General features: G+C 41.1%; 1 protein-coding gene across 1 annotated transcript in view; it reads left to right on the top strand.

The window, feature by feature from the left end:
• The window catches only part of TTN7 (Structural maintenance of chromosomes (SMC) family protein), a 92,028-nt gene extending 84,341 nt beyond the window's left edge, over positions 1-7,687 (top strand). The window contains exons 11-28 of the mRNA XM_087678520.1: positions 1,926-2,047; positions 2,122-2,266; positions 2,491-2,663; positions 2,785-2,884; positions 2,998-3,134; positions 3,378-3,579; positions 3,797-3,884; positions 3,963-4,112; positions 4,409-4,560; positions 4,649-4,840; positions 4,967-5,150; positions 5,797-5,867; positions 5,968-6,119; positions 6,206-6,374; positions 6,469-6,618; positions 6,722-6,817; positions 6,970-7,144; positions 7,266-7,687. Of these exons, the coding sequence (XP_087534646.1) occupies positions 1,926-2,047; positions 2,122-2,266; positions 2,491-2,663; positions 2,785-2,884; positions 2,998-3,134; positions 3,378-3,579; positions 3,797-3,884; positions 3,963-4,112; positions 4,409-4,560; positions 4,649-4,840; positions 4,967-5,150; positions 5,797-5,867; positions 5,968-6,119; positions 6,206-6,374; positions 6,469-6,618; positions 6,722-6,817; positions 6,970-7,144; positions 7,266-7,456 (2,649 nt within the window). The 3' untranslated portion in view covers positions 7,457-7,687. The remainder of the gene's footprint in view (positions 1-1,925; positions 2,048-2,121; positions 2,267-2,490; positions 2,664-2,784; positions 2,885-2,997; positions 3,135-3,377; positions 3,580-3,796; positions 3,885-3,962; positions 4,113-4,408; positions 4,561-4,648; positions 4,841-4,966; positions 5,151-5,796; positions 5,868-5,967; positions 6,120-6,205; positions 6,375-6,468; positions 6,619-6,721; positions 6,818-6,969; positions 7,145-7,265) is intronic.
• The last annotated feature ends 8,555 nt before the right edge of the window (positions 7,688-16,242 follow it).

The raw sequence follows: 16,242 nt of genomic DNA on the forward strand, positions 1-16,242 counted from the left end.
GATCTCTAGCTTCTAGGATTGGTACTATAGTATTAGTTGACCAATTGGTAGAGAAGCCTTCACAAATGGCTTTGTTGAATAGGTGGCTTGAGAGTGGTAACAATACGTCCCTTGCTGTGATAGGTGTTTTGCTACCAGTCCATAGTGGTCTTGTGCTCGACCATTGTAGAGTTTTTTGATAGTGTCTTGGACCATAGCTGTGTTGAAGAAGGTGGAGGAGGTGGGTTTGCCCTCTCATGATCTAGGGAGATGAGGTTGTCTAGGCATTTGGTAGAGCAAGATTGTGCGTGCTTGACCATGTATATAGTGCCCTCATGCTTCCTCTTGCTAGAGAGGAGTGCGAGTTGCTTGACATTCATTATTGTATCAACTTATTTGTTGGATATTCTTGCTTAGGGGGTGAGAGAAGGTTGGGCGTGAAAAAAGTACATGGTAGCCAAGATATGGAGTGTGGAAGCAAGCTATGTTGTGAACTTCTTGAAGGGTATGTATACTTCCATGTCTTGCAAGTCCTAATACAAGCAATTGGAGTAACCAATTGCCATCTATTTGGTAAAATGGTACTGGAGGTATTGCTTAGGTCATTTCCATGGTGGTGTTGAACTATTCAGCAGGTGATGTTGAAATCATAGTCCAAAGTGATGGGCATTGTTGGGCTTGAGGATTTGCGTGGATGGTAGCTTCTATTCATGCTATGTCTCATCCCATGTCACTATGTAGTCATAAGTGACAACAATTCCTTCCTATTCCTGTCCCATGTACGTGTCCCATTTTGCATCACTTGTGACTATGGAAAGCATGTAAGAGTATCGAATCTTGGCCATCTAGCTAGGCCATTAAGAATGGCTAGTCCATGTGCTTCTCCTAGAGTCGAGAAATGGTTTCCATATTTTGTGCACTAACAGTGTCATGTGATGTTCTACTGAATCCCCCCTCATTTGATGCACATGCATTAAAATTCCGAGCTAGTAGAACGTCCCCTATGCTGAGGTAACGCACAATATCCTCTATACTAACATGGGAGAGCAATTTTCTAGCTTGCTGTCCAGTCATGTCCCGTCCCTATACCACTCTAATTTGGGAACAAGATCATTTCTAAGATTTGGAAACAAAGATAGCTTCAAAGTTTGTGGAACAGCGAGTTCCAATATAAATTTTACAATGGAAATAATGGAAATTTCCAATAAGTAAAGGGTTTTGACTGTGGTCTTGTTTTTTCCCCTCTAAAATAAGGCACTCTCAGACACCAATAAGGAAGAGGAAAAGGGGGGGGGTGCTTCAGGGCATCTCCTCTTCACATTGCACTGTATTCTGGGGCAAGTGAGAGACTACAATGTAGAAATATTTCTTAGAGAGTAAAGTCTTGTTCAATGAACATGGAAACCTCCCTTGGATCAAGAAAAAAGTTCAACAAGTTGATGTTTCCTAAATTTGGTTTCTATTTGGAAGTAGGGAACAGAGGCTTTTTGAGTTAGAAAGTCAAGGACTCAATTTATATTTCAAATTTTGGGAAGGGAGGACATTCGAGTTAGAACCTTATTCTGTTATTGGGAGGGTTTGGTTACTTTACTGTATTTGCTGCTGCTCGCAGTTCTTCCAGGTTCTTGGATTTTACTGGGTTCTTGGTACAGTATAATATGATTCATGATGTGTTAAAATGTCCACAAGATCTAGGAGCTTTTGTCTCTTGTGATATTGTAAAATGTGTTGTGTGCATTATGGAAACTAAAACAGCAACTTGCTAAATGGTCCTATCCACACGTGACTTGAATACTGGAAACATTTCCTTAATGAACACAGCTTTCAGGAAGTAAGTGACATTTAGAATGAACTACTTTTTCAAAAGTTGATTTGCTGGAATGTTTTGAGAACTTTGTTGTACTGATGAAGTGGCTGCTCTAACATCTAGCCAATAATTTGTGCAGGAAGAAGTTGCCAAAGAGCTGAAGGCTTTGGAGAAGGAGATTCAGAGATCCAAAAAGGAATTGGAGAAAGTGAAGCCATTGTATGATAATCAGCTGGTTGAAGAAGAGGAGATAACAAAGGGGTATGTACCCACTCTGAAGTTCAGTTTTTTTATTGCCAGAGTGCCACACGGTTTAATGGTTTTAATGTTTGTAGAATTATTGAACGAGAAAAGCAACTCAGTCTTCTTTATCAAAAACAAGGTCGTGCAACTCAGTTCACAAGTAAGGATGCAAGAGATAAATGGTTGCAGACAGAGATTGACCAGTTGCAATCTGTTCGTCTATCAAATATCTCACAGGTTTCTAGCTTACCATTCAGTGCCTTCTCATTATTATTTTGGTCCTCGAGCTTGTGTCCAGAATGCTGAACTTGCAAATCACATTCAAAATTTAAACCGATTGAACATGGCTTCCAATTTTTGTGGAATTGTATGGCTAGAAAAAAGATGCATCGTTTTATGTAGGAACTTTTGTTTACAAAGCTACTGTCATTTGCTTAAAGAGTTAGGACATGTGATGTCAGGCAGAAAAGCTTGAGGAAGAAATCAGCCGTATGAATGAAGATTTGGCACAATTATCACTCAGCAAGGAAGTGCGTGCCAAGGAGTGCCAAGAGTTGGAAGCTATGATTCTGAAGTGCCAAGAACAGTGTGCTGCTTTGAAAGGGCAACGTGATGAGCTGCAGGAAACTAGAAAGTATTAGCCCTTGTCGCTGGATCTCCCATGTCTTTTTATTTCCATGTTTTGAAAAAAGGTGCTTGGATCTTAGCTTAAAGCTTTTGGGTACTTAAGCATCAAGGAAATGCTGTTGCACCAGGAAGCTTTGGAAACAGGAAAATGATGCAACTTCTGAAGTCGAGAAACTTAAAACTGATATCATGAAAGCTGAGAAAAGTTTGGATCATGCTGCACCAGGGGTAGATCTTGGCTCTTTTCTTATCTTTTGTAGTGCTAATAGTTGTAGCTGAATGCAAATGAATGGCAAGGTTTACTCAACAAAGATGTATTGAATGCCTTGGAATCTGGCCAGGATATCAGAAGAGGCTTAAACTCAGTGAGACGCATATGTAAGGACCACAATATTCTTGGAGTGTATGGTCCACTTTGTGAACTTCTTGATTGTGATGAGAAGTTCTTTACAGCAGTTGAAGTCACTGCAGGCAACAGGTATGATGCGCACACTTCAACAAACTTATGTCATGTGAATCTATGGTGATGATGCAGATGTTTCACTTTACTGGGAAATAGGTTGGCATGAGCAGGGCTTATGATGTTGATTTTCCTTCCTATATGCAAATGTATAGTTGTCTTTTTCTTATTTTGCGATAGTCAAAGATGAGGATTTTCACAGAACTTGCAGTCATTTGTGAAACTTTTGAGTATCTGACAATTTTCTTTGGTGCTGTGCAGCTTGTTTCATGTAGTAGTTGAGAATGATGAAATTTCGACAAAGATAATACGTTATTTGAGTGCTGAAAAAGGTGGAAGAGTTACATTTATGCCTCTTAATCGTGTGAAGGCTCCCAGAGTTAATTATCCAAACAGTCCAGATGTGGTCCCTCTTTTGAAAAAGCTAAAGTTCCAATCTCATCATATGCCAGCTTTTGCTCAGGTAAATTGCAGTTACTAGTGACAAGAAGCTTAAAAAGCAGGAAAAGTTACAGGGCTAAAATATATCTGCCAAAATTTACAAGCTAACCAGAGAAAGTGCATCACACCTTCTGTGGCTCACTGAAAGGTCTCTTAATTACAAGACTCAAGGATGAAATGAGACCCTTAAACTTGCTCCTTTTTTTCTTTTTTGGTTGTGAGTGGGTGGGGTGCAATAGGTATTTGGGAGAACTGTTATATGTCGGGATCTGGATGTAGCGACAAATGTAGCTCGTACTGCAGAACTTGATTGCATCACCTTAGAAGGTAACCTGAAATTAAAATGCACAATTTCAAGAGCTTGCAATTGGCTTAAAAATTTTATGTGGCCTATCTGTGGAGCAGGGGATCAAGTAAGCAAGAAAGGTGGTATGACGGGTGGTTTCTATGACTACAGACGGTCAAAGTTGAAGCTTATTAATATTATTCGGGAAGGCACAAAATCCATAAATTCAAAGTACGATGAATTGGAAAAGATTCGAGCAGCTCTGCAAGATATCCTTCCACATTGTGAAGAAAAGCAATGATGATTCTTAGCTCCTTTAATACAGTTTCTGGAGCTGAGGAGTATGTACTGCATAGTTATAAAATGCTGAACATTCTTATTTGCTAAATTGCAAAGTAAATAATCACACCCCGCAAAATCCAGAACATTATGCACAGCTGGATCAGTTAATGTTTTCCCTTTTTGAGATTAATGTTTCTTCACTTTTTGTGCATGTCTATCTTTTCATTTTTACAAACCTTTTTGTTGTCCTTTTTCGAGGTTCACTATTCTTAACTATTCACACATACTGATCAGAAAATAACAGCTGTTGTTAGTGAACAGCAAAAGCTAGAGGCAAAGCAAGGCCATCTCAAGTCTGAGTTAGAGCAACTGAAACAGGATATGTCAAATTCGAAAAAACAAGAGGCTTCCCTAACAAAGTCCTTGGAGAAAAAGGTTGGCTGAGTGGCAGTTTTACCAACCATTACATGGGACCTCTTTTCAAACTGAGGCATCTAACTTTTGTCCTTCTGTCCATATTTAGAAAAAGCTCTTGCTGAACGCTTGTACACACATTGAGCAGTTGGAGTCTGCTTTGGCTACGAAAGCAGCAGAAATGGGTACAGATCTTATTGATCACTTAACACCTGAAGAAAAGGCATTGCTCTCATCCTTGAATCTTGAGATCACACAACTGAAAGAGAAGCTCATTAATGTCAAGACTGCAAGAATGGAGGTAAGCTAGAAGTAGTGGCCAGATAAATACGTTGGGCTAGGTGGATCCACCTTTTCTAGTCTTCTTTGTTTGGGTGTTGCTTATTTACTAATGCAGGCATCTCACATTAGGTTATTGCTTGTGCAGATTGAGACTAGAAAGCTTGAGCTTGAAACATCTTTGTCAGCAAATTTATTAAGACGGCAACAGGAACTTGAGGCTCAGCTTTCATCCACTGACCCAGAACTTTTGACAGCTGACCTTGAATCAAAGCAGCAGGACTTGGAGCAGGCAAAACTGGTCGTGGAGGACGCAACACAAAAATTGAAAGGTGAAGCAAGGTGTACATGTCTTAATTTTGTGTAAGAAAGCTGAAGTAGTTGCTTATTTAGGCAGTTGGTTAGGGACCACAGCATTCAACTATCAGATCGATGTGCAGTAGTTTGATATCCTTGTTAGCATGCTAGTGCAAGGCATGTGAGAGTTTTAGACGACTGTATAGAGTGAATGGAAAATGGAAGCCTGTTTTGGGGTCCTCAATCATGTGCATGTGCACAACTCAGTTTTCAGTGGTTGGGATGTTCGTCTATGTGCTAGAAAGAGGGCTAAATCATGTTTCTCAGGCATGTTTCTAAGAATCTAAAACCTGGGCCAAGTTTTATGTATCAGATAATGATCGTTCTTTTGATGTAGCAGCACCTCCAATGCTAAACAGATTCCTACCATGCATATTCTCTATGGAATAAGATTTGCATATTCTCTATGGAATAAGATTCCGTCAGTCACCTTGCTTGTATGTGTTGTTTTTCAATCTTTACTATGATACCAAGCTACATAGAGACACAAATGAATATAAATTGACATCTGATGGTGAATGTAAAACAATTTAGTCCTTGCTTTGTGCACCTGTAGATGTAAATTGCATGGTTTTACTTCTGCGACAAACAATAATTGTCACCTGTATCATTTTCTTGCAGTCCTGATTGACCAGATTGATAAACATACGAAACAAGTAAGGGATTTGAAGGCAGCAAAGGACGAACTCAAGGCAAGTTTTGTGAAGGGTTGCAGGTTGCAAAGGGTTATGTGCTTTATATCTAAGTTGTTGATGGTCCCTGCAAGTTCAATAAATGGAAATTTTGCTTCAGGGTTTGGAAGACAATTATGAAAAGACTCTTCAGGATGAAAGAAAAGATCTTGAGCAACTTCTCAACAGGCGGAACCTTCTCCAAGTAAAACGAGAAGATCTCATGAAAAAAATCAGGGATCTTGGATCATTGCCATCAGATGCATTTGAAAAGTAGGGTTGATCTAATCTTGAGATGTTCCTAATATGCACTGTAAGGGTTTTACTGCTTTTTCTTCTTACACAAACATTGTGCCCAGGTATCAAAAGAAGAGTCTGAAGGAGCTTCATAAAATGCTTCACAAATGCAATGAGCAGCTGAAGAAGTTTAGCCATGTCAATAAGAAAGCTTTAGATCAATATGTTAACTTTACTGAACAGAGGGAAGAATTGCATAAACGGCAGGCCGAACTTGATGCTGGAGATGAGGTGATTTACATTCGATCCAGGCCAGAGGTTTATTAGTCATGAGTGAGAAATCAACTCCTGAAATAAGTTTGTTCTGGTACATGATTTTGTTCAGAAAATTCGAGAATTGATATCTGTTCTAGACCAACGTAAAGATGAATCCATTGAGAGAACGTTCAAGAGTGTGGCTAAGAACTTCAAAGAATCTTTTGCTGAGCTTGTCTCTGGAGGGCATGGATCCTTAGTCATGATGAAAAAGAAGAAGGTAGTTGCAAAAATGATAGTCTGAATGTATTTCGGAACATCTAGCCATATGATCTTTAAATTGTCTGTTCGCTCTTTTTTTTTTTTGGTGGGGTTGGTTGCAGGCTGATGAAGTTGATGATGAGGATGTTGATGAAGACGGTGAACGCAATGCTGACAGTGAAGGGCGAGTAGAAAAGTATATTGGAGTGAAAGTGAAGGTAATAAACTGAACATCCTTGTCAAGACGTGATTTTGTTGTTTACTTTGTAGTGGTGGGGGGACGCCCACAGAGGGGGGACACTGAAAAAGTGAGCAGGTTGGAAAAGTGTAGGGATATGCATCCATCTTTCACCTTATTCTGTTTTTTCAGGTGTCATTCACAGGCCAGGGGGAAACTCAATCAATGAAACAGTTATCTGGGGGGCAGAAAACTGTTGTGGCCTTAGCTTTAATATTTGCTATTCAACGATGTGATCCAGCTCCCTTCTATCTCTTTGATGAGATAGATGCAGCCCTGGATCCCCAGTATAGGACTGCCGTTGCAAGTATCCAGCTGGATGGTTTAATTTTTTTTTCAATTTATGGTTGTTTAGGGTTGTTATCGTTGTTCTTTGCTTACTACAGAAGGATGTTTGGTGTACGATTTCTACCTTGACCTGAGTGTAGATATGATAAAGAGACAAGCAGATACTTCAAATACACAGTTCATTACCACGACATTCCGACCAGAATTAGTAAAGGTTGCAGACAGGATATATGGTGTCTTCCATAAGAACAGAGTCAGCAGGGTGGAAGTTATCAGCAAGGAGGATGCATTGCATTTCATTGAGCAGGATCAAAGTCACCAGAATGAATGAATCAGGGCAACTAACACGTTTTTGTATAGTGTACATTAGCACCATGAGTCTTACCTATACTAATGAATTGGGGCAATTAGCATTTCTCTGTACAATGTACGTTAGCATAGATGTCATCTGCAAATTGCAATAGCTGTCCCCAACGGCTATTTTTTGTATCATAGAACTGTCAATGTTATACTGAATTCGTCTTCATGATGTTGAAAGTACACTCAAGTTGAGGTTGCAGCACGCACATGGGGTGATTTGGAGAAACTGTGCAATTCTGTTGATTAGAATTTCTTATATAAGGACCTTGGCAGCTTGAAGAGAGAACATATCAAGTCCTTGGTGCATTGTAAGAGAGATGTTTTATTGCTGACAGATCTTCTCATACAGGGAAAATATACAGCAGTTACTGCCTCTGCACATAAGAGAGTTTGGCCTTTTTGTTATATAATCCAACTTACACAAGCATGAGCAGCAGTAAGCATGCACGATCAATCTTTGAGTTTGATGCTCTACCAATTTTATACATGCATATATAGTATATATGCACAATCTCACACACTTTTTTCTAATCGCGATGGCAACTTGCAAGTTTCTCACCTTTGAGATGGGGCATTTCTTTAGATGTTTCTTAGAACTTCATTACACGTTATAAACTTAGGAGGTAATGCTGTTGCTATTTGGATGCAGTTAATGTCGCTCTTTGCACAAGCCATCTGATGTGAGATTTTTGCGGTCTTTTTTGGATGGCAATGTCCTTTACATTCACGATATGGGTTGTTATCGTGGTGGTGTCAAATATTTTGTTTTTTATTAAGAATGTGAGCATTTTATTATGGTAACTTGGAATACTTTCAGTATTAATAGGGCATTAGGTAGTGGGCTTACAAGTTTAAGATCATAATCCAGCCAACAATTTGTGGAGTTATAACGAATTCTTAGCATCATCTTTTAATGTTTTGCCATTGTCTTTAAGATAATGTACTATATTTTGTCCGTCCGGAGTGTGTTCACTCATTTACTAGTCTTCTAATCAATCTTGATCAAACAATGGTTAGTAAACAAATGATATTTTGTAGTGATAATCGCAATTAGAAAGAACAAACAAACCAGATGGGATCCATCATGGCAATCAACACACATCCCATTTCATCAACTCGCCATATTTCATAACTTGTGCTTTATAGACGTCACCTTTACTTTGCTTCGTAAGTGCCTCCTTCTCTAGCTCTTCTTTAGTTTTTAGGGTTTATGTTTTCATGAAAGAGAGCTGAAGATGCTTAAACTTGGTATCCACTTAATGCTTCAAATGGTGACATGCCCATACTCGTATGATGATTATTGTTCTACCAAAACTAAGTAACTTGTCATTGATTCCAAAAGGTTTGGATGTCATGACAGACATATTTTAAGTATACTTCTAAATATTCTAGCCAATTATTAACCCTTTTTGTTTGTCCATCCATTTGGGGAAGTTAGATAGTACTTGGAGTCAAGTTAATGCCTATAAAAGCAAATAAAATCTTTCAAGAATTGCCCATGCACTTCGAATATCTATCAAAGATAAAGTTCAAATGCTCCTTTTATTAATTGATTTGTTGCTTGCTTTGCGACAAATTGGAGTTTGATTGGAAGAAGTGGGTTGATGCAAAGCACTGTAGTTTGACCTTGTGTTTATAGGCACACGCTTTACCTGCCTAAAATATTCAAAATTGGCTCTTTGCTTATCTCCTTAATAAAATTGAGGCTTCCAATGCTCATGTAACCCTTGTATTTCTTGACTCCCAAGGTGTGGCCTTCTTTTCCCTGCCTATTAGATAGTTCAATCAACTAACTCTAGCTCTCCATGTGTCTCCTTTCCAACACCAATCCATATGACGTGCCTAGGGGACCCTACACTTCCAACCATGTCAATTGGACATCTATATTAGTGATGTGGCTCCATCTATTTTCACATAATTTGAAGGCGATCACTTTTGTGATTGTGGGAGTTCTAACTCAGCCTTCCCTTTTTGGTCTTAACTCGCCTATTTCATGCACTACATGGATATCATCTTCTTCCTTTGAGCCTTTATCTATACTTGAACTTATGAGATCTCTTCAAGATATTTGTCAATCAACCATTCAACTTGATGCCCTTTTGGCTAAATTAGATCCACTTAATTGTGCCTACCTTTCTACCTCCCTTGCTTAATCTTCATCAGTTGTTGATGTCAATCTATTTTATCCATTGGATCTTGAAGATCCCAATGAAATAGGAAAGTATATAGATTGACTTTACTGGGTTAACTATTTTCGAGTAAGCATGTTGTTCCATAATGGTGATGATTCACCAATAAACTAAAGTTGTGCATTTTATATCAAAATTAATAAAATTTGTATAGCCACACATTAAATAGTATATTTATGGAAGAGTTTGTGAGGTTACATGACAGTTCAAGGTCCTTTGTATGCAAAAACAATCCAAGATTCATGTTGAGTTTGTGGGTTGTTTTATTTGAAGTTATATGAAAGTATTGATGTGTAATGTAGCTTTTATAAAGTATTAAGCGTAACATAGATTGGCATCATGAGATAATGGCCATATTGAGAGGAAAAATGAAATCATTGAGGACAATTTGTGTTCCTATTATGCTTGTGAGCCAAAAGCTTGGATTGAGTTATTTATTCATTGGCCCAATTTTCTTATATTGTGCTTATTGATGTTGAATATAGAATGGTTGAATGAATTGTTAGCGATTGGTGTTGTTGGTTAATGCTGTGGATAATGGAGATATGTCCAGATGGACAATTTGCCATCTAAAAGCATGACCAGATGTGTGTACATTGGTATTCGATACTTGTTGTATGTGGATATGTGATAAATTATATGTTTTTGGATGCATTTAGATGTGCTTTGATATTCCATATTTATATGCATGTGACAATGTAGTCCATTGTTGACTAGATCTCTTTTTGACTCACAAGGTTCTAGATCTTTTAGTTCATCTCTTGATCTTACTATTCTTAATTATGGTGATCTTTGTGAGATTTCATGTTCAAATTGCCACCATAGCTACCTCCTACTTTACCACTCTTGCTTTTGAAAGCAAATTCCATCTTGAGAAAATTTAGGCAATTCCTTGATGGAACCTAATAGCAACAACAATAGTTTGATGCCACAATTTGTGTTAAGCCCTCAAAGGATGTCGATGTCTATGTCACTCTTTTTGAAAATGCTTTTACCATTAATTATTTGCTTATGTCTTAGACAGTAAAACATTAGGAAAAAAATGTACTTGGAAATGGGTTTTTAGTGCCCCCCCCCCCCCCCGCCCGCTCTTCCTTCCTCTCCTTAAAACAAGGAAAAGAGAAAAGAAGGATAGTAAAATAATCCTGTTCTCTCTCCACTTTTACAATTTCATTTTGCATTTTTAATATTATCTACAAAGGATTTGCTTAGATTTCAAAGGAGTTAGTTATGGGAGTTTGGTGCTTGGTTTTCAATGCAAAATTATTAATAGATACAAAATAATTGATATTTGTTCTTTTAAAGATATTTTGGGGATTTTTGGGTAAAAACAAACCAGTTAATCAAAATTTCCATTTTTTATAGATGTTTTTGAAGTAAATTTGATTTTCTTAAAATACGAGCACTCTTGGATACCTATACTTTGAGTCACTTTTCTCCATTTCTTTATTCTCTCATGGCTCTACTGTGACCTCTTCTCTCTGATTATGCAACCTTAATTAACATGGAGAACTACTTACATCTCTCTTCCTCACAATCACTCGTCCATAATGAAAGGTGAGAAGGATCGAAGCTTGCACGCGAGCTATGGCGGGAGAGCAAGAGCAAGAAAGAGAGAGACAAGAAATGGGAACTCCAACAGTCACAATGTGTGACCGGGCCTTCCTTTATTCAAACTGTCACTAAAAGAATAAAGAATAAAGTGACGTGACGGGCACCCGCCACCTGCAGTGTGCAGTGGCGGGTACTGTCAGTGTAGTAATACACGGGGAGGCACGGCGGAGGCGCCTTTACCCCCAACAACCTCCCACTTAAAGGCGAATCTGCCCTAGTGAGAGAGAAAAGAAAAAGAAAAGACAGTACAAATGTACATAGGTACAAGGGATGAGGAAAGGTGACATCTCATCCAACGCCCATCAACCTCCTGGGGAAGGCAAAGCGCTCAGTAGTGAGGCTCTTCGTGAGCAAATCTGCAGGATTCTCGTCAGTGGAGATCTTGACAAGGTCAACAGACCTGTCCTCCACGACACCACGTATGAAGTGATACCTCACCTCAATGTGTTTCGTCTTCGCATGGAAGACCGGATTCTTAGCCAACTGAATGGCACTCATAGAATCCGAATGCAGTGTAGGTGTAGCATCAATCCCAAGGTCAGCAACTAGACGGCCTAACCATATGGCCTCCTTGCAAGCCTCAGTGGCTGCAACATACTCGGCCTCAGTGGTAGACAAAGCCGTACACTTCTGAACCCTGGACATCCAAGAGATAGCCCCTCCAGCATAGGTGAATACATAGCCAGAAGTGGACTTCCTACTATCTGCATGTCCTGCATAATCGGAGTCAGTGTACCCCACGACCCCTGTATCCTGGCTGCCATAGCAAATACACATATCTGCTGTGCCCTTCAGGTACCTCATGATACCCTTCACGGCATCCCAATGTCTGCTGCCAGGTGTAGCCATATAGCGTGCCACAACACCAACTGCATGTGCAATATCTGGACGAGTGGCTATCATGGCATACATCAAACTGCCCACGGCTGATGCATAAGGGATCTTGGCCATCTCGGCCCTCTGCTCATCTGTCTGCGGACAATCGGCCTGTGATACCTTCACATAAGAAGGTAATGGACAGCCAATAGGCTTTACGTCCTGCATGCGGAAGCGCTCAAGGACTTTATGAATGTACTCCTGCTGTGAGAGATACAAAAGTCCCTGATGCCTATCGCGCTTAATGCGCATCCCAAGTATATGTGAGGCTTGTCCCAAATCCTTCATCTTAAAGCTCTCCTTTAGCTGAGATTTAAGAGCATCTAGCTCATCATGAGCTTTCCCTACTATCAGCATATCATCAACATAGAGTACCAAGATAAGCAAACTGCCATCACGGACTTTCTTCGTGTAAAGACACGGATCCATAGCACTCCTGGTGTAGCCCTGTGACTGCATAAAGGCATCAAACTTATGATACCATTCCCTAGGTGCCTGCTTCAAGCCATACAAGCTCTTCTTCAACTTGCACACTAGGTGCTCCCTGCCAGGTTCTGCAAAGCCCTTAGGCTGATCCATATAGATCTCATCATGCAAGTCCCCATGTAGAAAAGCCGTCTTGACATCCATCTGATATAGATCTAAGTCAAGCTGTGCAACCAAAGCCAAGACTAAGCGCAGGGTGGTCATCTTAACCACAGGAGAGAAGACCTCATCAAAGTCCACACCATGTTCCTGCTTAAAACCCTTTGCTACCAATCTAGCCTTGTATGCCGGCTTGGGGTGTCCAGGGGTACTTTTCAGCTTGTACACCCACTTGCATGGCAAAGCCTTCTTGCCCTTAGGCAAGGCAACCAAATCCCAAGTCTCATTCTTATGCAAGGAGTCTATCTCAGACTGCATAGCCCTCTCCCAGGAGTGACTGTCACCCCTGCGCATAGCCTCATCATAAGTGAAAGGCTCTCCTGCATCTGTAACCAAAACATAATGCATAGAGGGCTGAAATCTGTCAGGTGGACGTCTATCTCTAGCAGACCGTCTCACCGCAGGCTCTGCTGCCTGTCTAACTACCTGTCCAACATCCTGGCCCTGTGGAGGAACTGCTGCAGGCTGTACTACTGGCTGTGCTGGAGCTTTAGGCTCCTCCTGAAAGATCACTCTGCGGATCTCAACCACCTTCTCAGGCTACCTGTGCATCTTGTTTTCATGGAAGACGACATCATGGCTGCGTACTATTTTCCGCGCCTGCGGATCCCATAGGCGATAGCCCATCTCTCCTGACTCACCATAGCCAAGGAATATGCATTTAATGCTCTTTGGATCCAATTTACTCCTCTTATCCTTGGGCACATGGCAGAATGCCTCACATCCAAAGACACGGAGATGCGCATAAGAGGGTGGCTTACCAGCCCAAACTTCCTCTGCAACCTGGAAATCCAATCCACTGGAAGGTGATCGGTTTATGACATGCACTGACGTACTAACTGCCTCAGCCCAAAAACTCGGGGGTAGGCCTGCATGGCTAAGCATAGAGCGCACACGCTCCTGAATAGTCCTGTTCATGCGCTCAGCCAAACCATTCTGGGGTGGGGTGTAAGGGGCGGTCAACTAACGCTTAATACCCCTGTCATCACAAAACTGCTCAAAAGCATGCGAGACATATTCTCCCCCATTATCTGTCCTAAGGCATTTCAGCCTATACCCAGTCTGGTTCTCAACAAGAGCAAGCCATCTCTGAAAAACTGCCAAGACATCGGACTTCTGCTTTATGGGATAAGCCCACACTTTCCTAGAAAAATCATCAATGAAGGTAACGAAGTACTTCGCGCCACCCATAGACGTGCAAGGCATAGGCCCACAAACATCGGAATGCACCAATGCCAAGGGCTCACTCATGCGTGGCCTACTCGATTTCTTATGCGTAGACCTATTCTGCTTACCATAAAGACAATGATCACACGAGTCAAAACATGCATAATCCAAAGGCGGAAGATACTGCAAACCAGATAACATTTTCATTCCTTTCAAAGACATATGCCCCAAACGGGCATGCCAAAGTGATACATGTGGGATAGAGCCCACTGCCAAAACATGGTCTACAGAAGACCCAGATACAACAAGAGGATAGAGGCTGCCAGCCTTGGCGCCTCTAGCAAGCACAAGTCTGCCTTTGGTAATCTTCCAGGCAGAATCCCCAAAACAGACATGAAATCCTGCATCATCCAACTGTCCTGCAGACATAAGACTACGCGTAAGCGTAGGTACATGACGTACATCCCTGAGCAAAAAGGAACTGCCAGTGGAAAACTGCAACTGAATATCTCCACAGCCCACAATATCAAGAGACCTGTCATCTCCAAGTCTGACTGATCCAGATACAGTATGGTAAGAGTGAAACCACTCACGGTAAGGCGTCACATGGAAGGACGCACCTGAATCCAATAACCAGCACTGTGCATACATACTAGGTGTCTCAGTCAAGTGTGAAGCATCAGAAGAACTAGCTGCAAGTATAAACTCATCACCACCATCGGACTCTTCAGTCTGCGTGACATTAATTTCCTCAATCTTGACGTTGGACTTCGCAGGTACTATGCTGCGATCAGAGGACTTCTCCTGCACTTTATCTTTCCCCTTATCCTTGCGCTTCTCATTGCGCAACTCATGACACTGTGGTCTAATATGGCCCTTTTTCCCACAATGATGACAAGTGACATTTGCATTGCGTCCACGCGACTTACTACGCGACTTGCCACCACGAGATTTAGACCGACCCTTCTGCGAGTCACGGCCTCGGCCATTACCACGGTCATACCTGTCATTCCTGCCTCTAACTGTCAAAGCATGACTACCACGAGAGGCATCCAAGTTTTTGCGATTCACCTCTTCCTGAAGAAGAGCACTCTCAACATCTGCCAATTTTAGAGTAGCACTAGAGGCACAAAGAGCAGTGCGGAATACATCCCATGACTCATTCAGAGTTCCAAGCAAGAAAAGAGGAGTTACTTCCTCTCCAAAGGTGATATCCTGCGAAGTCAGGTTCTTCAGTATAGCATGGAACTGGCTCAAGTGAGCAGACATAGTCGCATTATCCTTCATGCGCAGATCCATAAGCTGCTTCAACCAGTACATCTGACTCGCCGGACTTTTCTTATCATAAAGATTCTTGATCTTATTCCATAGATCCCATGCACTCTGTGCTTCCTCAAATACATTATAATGTACCTGTTCAGTGAGAGACAATACAATCGTGGACTTGCATAGCTCATCAAGTTCAAGCCAGTCGTCATTGTCCATAGTTTCAGGCTGCTCCCCACTCAACCGAAGTGGCTTAATCTGAGATTTCTGCACCAAAACCTGCCATATTTGACTCTTCCAGTAAGAGTAGTTGGTACCATCCAACTTTGTAATGTTAAAGATGGCACTATCATGCGAAGATGACGCCATTATGCAGGCTGGAAATGCCCAAACAGTCCAAAACGGCTTGCTGTTTTACTGCAGAAACTGCCCAAAAATGACCAAAACGGGGTCCAAAGGGCGAGCAAAGTGTGCCAAAAGTGGCTGCCCACTTAGTACTACGTGCGGTACACCAAATCAGGATATTTCAGCATGAAAAGTACACCTCAGTCCACCAATAACTGCTTGCTGTAATAAATTGCAGGTATGCAGTCTAGAGAGCAAACTGTCCCAAAATAGGATCCAATGTCAAGCAAACAATGCTAGGTCCAAAGCCGGCATGAAATGGACATAAGCAAGGCCAATGACAGTGAAAAGAACATGAGCTCAACACCAAGCATGTCAAAATAACATCTGCCAGTGAAAGGCACACCCCCAGACACTCTAGGCAAAGTGTTCCTGTAACTGCCAAAACCTGACACAAATAGGTATCTGCTCAAAGAGAAAGATCCAAATATGAGACTCAGCTCATAAGCATCCTGTGAACCAAGAGTACATCAATGCATATCCATAAAGATTGGAGTATGATCCCAAAGTCTCAATGTGTATGTAGCTGCTCAAGACATAAACTGCTCCAAATACATGTAAGTGCTCCAATAGCATGCAACTGTCAAAGGTCAAG

This window comes from Lygodium microphyllum, chromosome 5 (genome assembly GCF_053477565.2).
Source record: "Lygodium microphyllum isolate KBCC chromosome 5, Lygodium_microphyllum_v1.1.10, whole genome shotgun sequence".
NCBI lineage: Eukaryota > Viridiplantae > Streptophyta > Polypodiopsida > Schizaeales > Lygodiaceae > Lygodium > Lygodium microphyllum.